Here is an 11,800-nt window from a genome sequence, read left to right as displayed (position 1 = left end):
ACTGTCTTATGTAGTTATGTAGGAAAAAAAACCCCTGTTTTTGGAGAAATGTTTTTTTAACATAGAAATTGTTTTCTAAAGCTTAGTTTATTTTTATGCATACATATTTGGGATTTTAAAATTTAAAATTATTCACATTTTAATTAATTTTACTGAAGTGTTGTTAAGCATAACCCAAACTAACCATGGTAAAGAGAGTTATATGAACTTTGTCAAATGTATCCTCCCATAGAATCACTTTCCCATAAAGAGACAGAGTATTTATGTCATCCCAGAAATTTCTATCATGTTCTTTTCCAGTCAGTTTTACAAGTTCTGGCAACAAACAATTTGTATGGTATAATTATAGATTAGATTTATTTTTTTTCCTGGAGATTTAGTGTTTGTTTTTTTTTCTGTGTGTTGCCTGTCTTTTATTCAGAATAATGTTTTTGAGATTGATCCATGTTTTACCTTGTATTAGTAGTTGACCTTTTTTTTTATTAGTTTCATACTATATGGATATCTTATAGTTTATTAATCTAATTGCTTATGGATGGATATGTGAGGTATTTACAGTTTTTGACTTTATAATAAATAAAGCTGCTATACATATGCTTGAATAGTCAAGTGTATCAGTTTGCTAGGGCTGTCGGTGTGCCACAGCCTGACTAGCTTCAACAACAGAATTTTATTTTCTTACAGTTTTGGAGGCTGGAAAGGCCAAGCCAGCTGTTTGTTTGTTTGTTTGTTTGTTTGTTTGTTTTCCTGGCTCCTGTTCTATGCATCTCTCCTAGTTTCTAGTGGTTTTCTGGATATCTTTGGGATTCATGGATTTATTGGCCAGACCTTAATGTGTCAAGGCTAGGATCTAAATTTGACCAAAATTCAGTGACTTTCTATGTTGTTTCTACATTAGTGAAATATCCAGGGGTCCAGTGGTTTGGGGCACATTGAGATAATCCTTCTGAAATAAAGAAGAAATTGTTGCATCTGGCTTCTTATACAACCAAAAAGAGATCCAATACCTATTGGACTTTTTTTCTTTTTACAGCTGCACCAGTGGTGTATGGAAGTTCCCAGGCTAGAGGTTAAATTGAAGCTTCAGCTGCAGGCCTATGCCACAGCCATGGCCACACCAGCTTTTTAGCCCCCTGAATGAGGCTGGGGATTGAACCTGCATCCTTGTGGAGGCAGTGTCAGGTTTTTAACCTGCCAAGCCACTGTGGGAACCCCTACCTATTGGATTTTGGAGACACAATACCTGTGGGATTTTGGATTTTGGAGAAAACCTATTCTTTAGTTGGGTATGCAGCTCTGGCCCATTTATAGAGTGACCTGAAAAGCTGCTACTATACATATGGGCCCAGAGCAAGAGAAGGTTGTGCAACAGGTCCAGGCTATTGTACAAATTGCTTTGCCACATGGATATGATTTGGCAGATCACTGGATGCTTGAAATGTCAGTGGCGCATAAGGATCTGTTTGGAGTTTGGGAAGGTCCTTATAGACAAATCAAAATGAAAACCCTTAAAATTTTGGATCAAAGCCCACCATTCTCCAAAGGTAACTGCCACCTTCTTGAGAAATTGTTCTTGGCCCATTCCTGGAACTGAGAGACAAAGTATTTAACCATGAGTCACCAAGTTTACCTTGCAGCATGAGATTCCCACCATGAAATAAGTGTCGTTTGACTCACTGAGCCATCAATATGGGTATGAACATTCATACTCCATCATCAAAAAGAAGTGGTTAGACTATGACTTTGGGCCAAGCAGGCCCTGAAGGCACAAGTAGATTACATGAGGAAGTGTCCCAAATGCTCCTGCTAAAGTACCTTCTTTCTCTTAACCTGTACCTATGGCTTCATAAGTTTTCTGTAATCAGTTGACATGAGGAAAAAACTCAGACCTGGTTTATAGATGTTTCTGCATGATATTCAGGTATCACTCCAAAGCAGAACACTTTTGTGCTACATCCCCTTTCTGAGAGTTCCCAGAAGAACAGTGGTGAAGGTAAATTCTCCCAGTGGGCAGAACTTCAAGCAGTGCCCCTAATTGCTCACTTTGCTTGGAAGAAAAAAATGACCAGATGTGCAAATACATGCTGACTCGTGTGCTATGGCCTATTGCTTGGTGAACAGTCAGAGACTTGGAAGGAACATGATTGGAAAATTGGTAAAGAGGTATGGAAGAGAGATACATGGCTAGACTTCTATTAACAGGCTTAAAACTATGAAGACATTTATGCCCTACGTGAATACTTGCCAAAGTGTGGCCTCAGCAGAGGAGGATTTTAAGAATCAAATGGATAGGACCTGTTCTCTGAATACCAGTCAGCTCTATAATTGCCTGGTGGGCTTATTGAATAAAGTGACCATGGTGGCAGGGATGGGCCTTAGGCTTGGGTTCAGCAATGTGGATTTACACTCACCAAAGATTACCTGGTTAGGATCACTGCATAATGGCCAAGTGTCAGCATCCGAGAAAAACGTCGAATGCTTGATACAACACCATTCATGTGGTGATCAGCCAGCTGTCTGGGAGCAGGTTAATTACACTGGACCACTTCTATCATGGAAGGGACAGTATTTTGTTCTTACTAGAACAGATACTTTCTCTGGATATGAATTTTCATTCCTGCATGCAATGCTTCTGTCAAACATACCACCTGTGGACTTACGGATTACCTTATTCACTGTCATGCTGTTCCACATAGCACTTCTTCTGGAAGATCAAGAAACTTATCACACAGAAAAAGAAGTGTGGCAATGGGCCCGTGATTAAGAAAATGGTTGGTCTTACTATGTTTCCCAAGCTCCTGCTGTGGATGGATTGATAGAACAGTGGAATGATCTTTTGAAGTCTCAGTAATAGCACCAGCCTGGTGGCAGTACCTTGCATAGTTGAGTCAAGGGTCTCCGTAACTGTAGGCTCTAAATCAGTGTCCTCTATAAGGTGCTGTTTCTTGCACCGCCAGGATTCACATTTCAAAAAATCAAAGGGTGGACTTGGGAATGGCACCACTCACTGTTAGTTTTCTAGCCAAAATTTACTTTCTGTCCTCAAAACCATATGCTCTGCTGGCCTAGAAGTCTTAATTTCAAAAGGGGAAATGCTCAGATCTAGAAAAAACAGGAGTTCCCATTATGGCTCGGTGGTAACAAACACAACTGCTATCCATGAGGATGAAGGTTCAATCCCTGGCCCTGCTCAGTGGGTTAAGGATCCAGTGTTGCTCTGGGCTATGGTGTAAGTCCCAGATGAGGCCTGGGTCCCATGTTACTGTGGCTGTGGCCTAGGCTGGCACCTGCAAGTCTGATTCAACCCCTAGCCTGGGAACTTCCCTGTGCTGTGGGTGTGGCCCTAAAAAGGCTGAATAAATAAATAAATAAATAAAGATTCCATTGAACCAGACGTTAAGGCTGCCATCCAACCATTTTGGGCTCATTCTGCCTAATCAGTAGGCAAAAGGGAAATACTATGCTGGTTGGGGCAATTGATACCAACTCCCAAAGGGGAAATTGAACTGCTTTTCCATAATACAAGTAAGGAAGAAAGTGTTTACAATTCAGGGCATCCCTTAAGGCTTTCTTAATGCTACAATGTCCTGTGAATAAGGTCAATGGAAAATTATGACAATCCAATTCATGTAGGATGAATGGCTCCAACACCTCAGGAATGGTTTGGGTCATCTCACAAGGTATAGCCTCAACCAACCAGCTAAGGTACTTGTTGAGGGCAAAGGGAATATGTAATAAATAATGAAAAAAGATAATTTTAAATACCAGCTACAGTCATATGAGCAGTTAAAGAAACGGGGATTATAATTGTTACAAGTATTTTTAAAAGGTTTGTTATGAATATGTTTGTTTAAATTACATATAGTACATATGTATGTACACATGTATGTGGAAATAAACATGTAAATGTGTAGCACATACCTACATATTATATATTACATACACATATGCATTTCTATTAAGCAAATGTATTTGAATCATTCAGTTTATTATCATATAACATAAAATATATTAACTTATTTCATAATGTATATTTTAAACTTTTTAGTATTTACATTATAGGATATCAAAGAGAAGAGTGACTCTCAACCAAAGACTTTGTGTTCTCTTTTGAGGAAAAAGTTAGCACAATTTTGGTTGTACACAAGATAGGCAGAGGTAAACTTTTGTTCTTTTTCTTTTCTTTTTTTACTAACTTCTGAATTTGTGTCATTTGCAAATTATTTTTATCCTTTCTTTTATAAAATGACATTTGAGATTATAAATTTTAAAAGGCTGTTTAAGCTATATTCTACATATTTTAAGACACAACATTTCTACTACTGTTCAGTTTTTAATATTTTCTGTTTTTTCATTACAATTTATTGTTTGTTTTTAAAAAAATTATTGCATTATAGTTGATTTACAATACCGTGTTAATTTCTGCTGCACAGCAAAGTGATATAATGGGATATATGTTATATAATATATATTGTATACATTATAGAAATAATATATATATTATTTTTCATACTCTTTTCCATTTGATTTTTCACTGGATATTGAACATAGTTCCCTGTGCTGTAGAGTAGGACCTTGTTGTTAATCCTTTAGGTATATAATAGTTTGAATCCTTAAAAGGACAAATTGACAGTAACACAATCATAGTCGGGGACATTAACACCACACTTACAGCAATGGACAGATCAACCAGACAGAGAATCAATAAGGAAACATAGGTCCTGAATGAAGCATTAGACCAGATGGACTTAATAGATATTTATAGTCCATTCCAGCCAAAAGCAACATAATACACATTAATAGATATTTATAGTCCATTCCAGCCAAAAGCAACAGAATACACATTCTTCTCCAATGCACATGGAACATTCTCTAAGGTGCATCACATCCTGGGCTACAAATCCAACCTCGGTAACTTTAATAAAATTGAAGTCATATCAAGCATCTTTCCTGACCACAAGGCTATATGACTGGAAATCAACAACAAGAAAAAAACTGCAAAAAACAAAAACACGTGGAAACTCAACAACATGCTACTAAACAACCAATGGATCACTGAAGAAATCAAAGAGGAATTTAAAAAATACCTAGCAGGAAATGACAATGAAGATACGACACTCCAAAACCTATGGGATGCAGCAAAAGCTGTTCTAAGAGCAATGTCTATAGCAATCCAAGCCCACCTCAGGAAACAAAAAAAAGCTCAAATAAACAACCTAACTTTACATCTAAAGCAGCTTTAGAGAGAACAGACAAGACCTAAAGTTAGTAGAAGGAAAGAAATCATAAAGATCAGAGCAGAAATCAATGAAATAGAAATGAAGAAAACCATGGAAAGGGTCAATGAAATGAGAAGTTCATTCTTTGAAAAGATCAACAAAATTGATAAACACTTACGCAGATTCATCAGGAAAAAAAGATAGAATACTCAAATCAATGAAATTAGAAATGAAAAAGGAGAAGAAACAACAGACATCACAGAAATACAAAGGATCATAAGAGACTACTATATGCAACTATATGCCAATAAAATGGAAAACCTAGAAGAAATGGACAAATTCTTAGAAAAGTACAATCCTCCAAGACTAAACCAAGATGAAATAGAAAAGATAAATGGACCAATCACAAGTGATGAAATTGAAACTGTGATAAAAAAACTTCCAAAAAACAAAAGTCCAGGACCGGATGGCTTCACAGGCAAATTCTATCAAACATTTAGAGAAGAGCTAACACCTATCCTTCTGAAACTATTGCAAAAAATTTCAGAGGAAGGGACAGTCCCAAACTCATTCAATGAGGACACCATCACCCGGATACCAAAACCAGACAAAGATACCACAAAATGAGAAAACCATAGGCCAATTTCACTGATGAACTGATGAAAAAACCCTCAACAAAACACTAGCAAACCACATCCAACAATCCATTAAAAGGACTGTACACCATGATCAATTGGGATTAATCCCAGGGATGCAAGAGTTCTTCAATATCCACAAATCCATCAGTCTGATACACCACATTAACAAACTGAAGAATCAAAACCATATGATCCTCTCAAGAGACACAGAAAAAGCCTTTGACAAAATCCAGCACCCATTTCTCATAAAAACCCTTCAGAAAGTGGGCATAGAGGGAACCTATCTCAACATAATAAAGGCCATGTATGACAAACCCACAGCGAACATCATTCTCAATGGTGAAAAGCTGAAAGAATTCCCGCTGAGATCAGGAACAAGACAAGGATGTCCGCTCTCACCACTACTATTCCACATAGCTGTGGAAGTCCTAGCCACGGCAATCAGAGAAGTAAAAGAGATAAAAGGAATCCAAATTGGAAAGGAAGATGTAAAACTATCACTATTTGCAGATGGCATGATACTATACCTAGAGTACCCTAAAGACTCTACCATAAAATTATTAGAGCTCATCCAGGAATTTGGCAAAGTCGCAGGATACAAAATTAATACACATAAATTGATGGCATTTCTATATGCTAACAATGAAAGATCAGAAAGAGAAATTAGAGAAGCAATCCCATTTATCATCACATCCAAAAGAATAAAATACCTAGGAGTAAACCTACCTAAAGAGACAAAAGACCTGTACTCTGAAAACTATAAGACCCTGATGAAAGAAATCAAAGATGACACAAATAGATGGAAAGACATACCATGCTCTTGCATTGGAAGAGTTAATATTATCAAAATGACTATACTGCCTAAGGCAATCTACAGATTCAATGCAATCCCTATCAAATTACCAAGGACATTTTTCACAGAATTCAAACAAAATATTTTAAAGTTTGTTTGGAAGCACAAAAGACCCAGAATAGCCAAAGACATCCTGAGAAAGAAAAATGGAGCTGGAGGAATCAGGCTCCTGGACTTCAGACCATACTTCAAAGTAACAATCATCAAAACCATATGGTACTGGCACAAAGACAGAAATACACATCCGTGGAACAGGATAGAAAGCCCAGAATTAAACCCATGCACCTACAGCCAACTAATCTATGACAAAGGAGGCAAGGATGTACAGTGGAGAAAGAACAGCTTGTTCAATACGTGGTGCTGGGAAAACTGGACAGCCACATGGAAAAGAATGAAATTAGAACACTCCCTAACACCATACACAAAAATAAGCTCAAAATGGATTAAAGACTTAGATATAAGACCAGACACTATAAAACTCTTAGAGGAAAACATAGGCCAAACACTCCCTGACATAAACAACAGTAACATCTTCTCAGATATACATATCTTAGAGTATTGACAATAAAAACAAAAATAAACAAATGGGACCTAATCAAACTGAAAAGTTTCTGCACAGCAAAGGAAACCTAAACAAAACGAAAAGACAACCCACAGAATGGGAGAAAATCTTTGCAAGTCAATCAACTGACAAGGGATTCATCTCCAAAATTTATAAACATGTTCTGCAGCCCATACCAAAAAACATAAAACCCCATCAAAAAATGGGCAGAAGATCTAAACAGACAGTTCTCCAAAGAAGACATACAGATGGCCAAAAAACACATGATAAGTTGTTCAACATCACTCATTATTAGAGAAAGGCCAATCAAAACCAAGATGAGGTATCCACTTTACACTAGCCAGAATGTCTAGCATCCAGAAGTCTACAAACAATAAGTGCTGGAGAGGCTATGAAGGAAAAGGAACCCTATTACACTGTGGGTGGGATTGTAAATAGGTGCAACCACTGTGGAAAACAGTATGGAGATACCTCAGAAAACTAAAAATAGAACTACCATTTGATCAAGCAATCCCACTCCTGGGCATCTGTCCAGAGAAAACTATGACTCGCAAAGCCACATGTGCTCCGATGTTCATTGCAGCACCATGTGCAATAGCCAAGATATGGAAACAACCTAAATGTCCATGGAAAGAGGAGTGGATCAAGAAGATGTGGTACATATACACAATGATATATTACTCAGTCATTAAAAGGAACAAAAATACTGGCATTTTTAGCAACATGGATGGACCTAGAAATTATCATTCTGAGTGAAGTCAGTCATACAATGAGACACCCACATCAAATGCTTTCACTGACATGTGGAATGTGAAAAAAGGTCAGAATGAACTTTGCAGAAGAGATGCTGACTCATAGACATTGAAAAACTTATGGTCTCCAGAGGAGACAGTTTTGGGGGTGGGGGGCTGTGCTTGGGTTGTGGGATGGAAATCCTGTGAAATTGGATTGTTATTATCATTATACAACTACAGATGTGATAAATTCATTTGAGTAATAAAAAAAGAATTTTCTCATCTCAAAAATGTCAATATTATTATCTTCACAACACTGTTTTTCATTTTAAATCAACAAGTCCAGGGAATGTCCTGTGAACTTGATTTATCTTTCAGGGTAGCATTGTTTTCATTTTCATAACCTCCAAAATTTAGCCTCATTTTAGGAATGAATAAATCTATGCTTGTAAATATTAAAAAAAGTAATCAAATATATTACAGAGTGAAACAAATCCTTGTATTTCCTGTAAACAGAAGATATAGAGTTGAATTGGAAAACATTTTTTCACAGTTATAGATGAATCTGCCTAGCTTGTTATTGATGAAATCTCCAATTTGCTGGAAGTCCAACTCAAAACTTTACTCTTTTTCTTTCTTTTTACAACTGCACCTGTGGCATATGGAAGTTCCCAGACTAGGGGTTGAGTCAGAGATGTAGCTGCAGGCCTATGCCATAACCACAGTAATCCAGATCTGAGCCACAACTGTGACCTAGGCTTTAGCTTGTGGCAACACCAGATCCTTAACCCACTGAGAGAGGTGAGGGATCAAATCCCCATCCTCATAGACACTATGTCAAGTTCTTAAACTGCTGAGCCACAATGGGAGCTCCCAAAGCTTTACTCTTGAGATATTTGCATCTTTAGATTCCTCCTCCTGAAGGTGTATGAGCTGTTTTGTACTCAATACTTCTGACCAAATGTGTGAGATTTTAGCACACCAAAAACTGATACTCCAGCTCTCCGATCACCAATCAGTATCCTATAATTCAATTTATTTCTGACACCAATTAACTGTATTTAGCATCAGACTCCACAAAATTAAGAGAAAAGCCCTCCATGAGACCACCCCTCAGTTCAGAAGGCAGTTTTATATAAAGGACGGTTTCCCATGACCCCTTCTGAAGAAGGGGTTCAGTAATTTGCTAGAATGAGTCCCATAACTCAGGGAAACATATTTACTGGTAATTATAAAGAATACAAATGAACAGCCATAAGAAGGGGTGCATGGGATGAGGTCTGGAAGTGTCCTGAGCACAGGAGCTTCTGTCTGCCGAGTTTGGGGTACACTATTTTCTTGGCACATAGACTCACTCATCAATCTGGAGCTCTTCAGACCCTGCCGTTTAAGGTTTTTATGGAGGTCCATTGCATAGGCATATTAATTAAATCACTGGCCATTGGTGATTTAACTCAATCTCCAGCCACTCCCCCCACAACGGAGGTTGGTGGGGTGCTGAAAGTTCCAAACATCTAATCATATCCTTGATTCCTCCGGTATTCAGATCCCATCTTGAAGCTGTCTAGGGACCCTACCTTGAGTCACCTCATTGATGTAAACTCAGGTATGCTTAGTGGTCTTGCTATGAATAAAAAAATACAGTCTTTAACTCATAGCACTCTGAAAATTGCAAGGGTCCTCACAGTTCCTTGCCAGGACCAGGAGCAAAGAACAAATGTATATATTTTTTATTACATCACAAAGGATTATAGGCAAAATGGCAAATATGTCTATGGGTGCATAGACTAGACTTATATCTCAGCTTAAATTTTTAATATCTTTGTAATTCCCTAATCTTTATGAAGTCAATAATATCTACCTCACTGACTCATTATAAATATTGGAAAAAAAACATAAAGGACTTCACATAGATTAGGCATGCTCAATGGCAGATACAGCTATAAAATATTAACAATATAACATAACAATTAACCTATGTATGATATTTTTTATCATAACTAGCAGAATATGTATGCTAGTTATGATATTGTTAACTATATAAGTTAATAATATCATAACTAGCATACATATTACAATATAAAAATGTACAAATAGTTAACAACACAATATGATTATTAACAAAAGGTAAAAACAGAAAATACTTTCTCTTTGCCTTGGCCTTAAATGAGTACATCTATTTTAGTTTTTCACTTACTTTGAACTCAATAAATATTGTACAGAAATGACATCACAATATCCTGTCCCTCCAAATCAATTTTGATATCTTTAAACCTGTTTCCTCCTCACAATTGATGAGTTTGTAAATACACTCTTATGTCCCTCCAAAACCACAGTGGTTCTCTACAATGTGCCTAAGGGCTTTCTTCACATCCTTGTTCCTCAGTGTGTAAATAAGGGGGTTCAGCATTGGGGTGATGACAGTGTAGAAGAGGGCAATGAACTTGCCTTGCTCATGAGAGCTACTCTTGGCTGGCTGGAGATACATGAAAATTATGCTTCCATAAAAAAAAGTCACCACTGCCACATGGGAAGAGCAAGTGTTGAATGCCTTTCTCCACCCATCCGCTGACCTGATCTTCAACACAGCCCAGGCAATATGGCTATATGAGACCAGAATGAGGCCCAGAGGTAAGACAACAAAGATAAAGCTGGCCACATACATCTCCACTTCATTGAAGCTGGTGTCCACACAAGCCAGTTGCATAATGAGAGGCATCTCACAGAAGAAGTGGTCAATGCAATTATTCCCACACAGAGGCAGCAGCATGGTGAGTGTGGAACCTACCATGCTGGTGGTCAGACCCCCAAGCCATGAGGCAAAGGCCAGGCTGAGGCAAAGGTGTGGATGCATGATGACATTATAATGGAGTGGCCTGCAGATGGCAGCATAGCGATCGTAGGCCATAACTGCCAAGAGGATACATTCAGTCGCTCCCAACCAGTGGGAGATATAGAACTGGACCACACACCCTCCATAGCTGATGGTTTTCTGTGGTCCCCAGAGATTAACCAGGAGTTGTGGCACAATGCTTGTGGTGAAGCTAATGTCCAGGAAGGAAAGGTTGACAAGAAAGAAGTACATAGGAGTGTGGAGGTGCACGTCCATGCAGGAAACAAGAATGATGATTCCATTGCCCAAGATACACACCACATAAATCCCCAAGACAATAATAAAAAGGATAGGTTCTAGTGAGGGTCGTTCAGAGAAGCCCAGGAGTACAAAGATTTCTGGAGAACTTTCATTGGATATTTCCATCATCACATACGGCTAGCAGTAAGGCAAGTAGATCACCTGTAGGGGAGTAGGGGGTACAGGATATGAGGCATGAAGTTAGCAAACTTTAAATGTAAATTTATATCCTTTGTCTTGAAAGCTTCTATCCAAATGCCCCATGGATGATGTTGTATCACCTTGCTGATGGCCAGTTTGAACTGAGTGCTAGAAGATGTGGAAATATGGACAGCCTGGGGGAAAATGAACATTAGTGCAACATTCTTAGCACTGATTTGTTGTTGAAATATTACTTATAGTAAGAAAATCTGAAATAAACATAAATTTTTAATGATGAGGTTTTGATTGGGTAGAGGATAGCATTTCATGTGATGAAACACTGCACAAGCATTAAGACCAAGTCTATGCTACTTCCCCTATTACTACACAGTAAATATCCATATGGAGTCCATCTTGACATTTCTCTTTCCCTCAAATCCCATAGTCGTTAGTAAATATTTGCTTTGTTATTCAATAATTCCAGATTGTCATCACTTGTCACCATGTTTGCTGATGTCCA

General features: G+C 37.9%; 1 protein-coding gene across 1 annotated transcript; it reads right to left on the bottom strand.

Annotated features, from left to right (window-relative positions):
- Window positions 1-10,320: 10,320 nt before the first annotated feature.
- Window positions 10,321-11,268, bottom strand: LOC125124588 (olfactory receptor 2C3). The gene has a single exon (XM_047774655.1). The coding sequence runs from the start codon at window positions 11,266-11,268 to the stop codon at window positions 10,321-10,323; it is 948 nt and encodes a 315-aa protein (XP_047630611.1).
- Window positions 11,269-11,800: the final 532 nt, after the last annotated feature.

The sequence above is a fragment of the Phacochoerus africanus genome, chromosome 4, assembly GCF_016906955.1.
Source record: "Phacochoerus africanus isolate WHEZ1 chromosome 4, ROS_Pafr_v1, whole genome shotgun sequence".
Lineage (NCBI taxonomy): Eukaryota > Metazoa > Chordata > Mammalia > Artiodactyla > Suidae > Phacochoerus > Phacochoerus africanus.
Note: the sequence above shows the minus strand (reverse complement) of the source record. Positions and strands in the feature narration are given on the sequence as shown.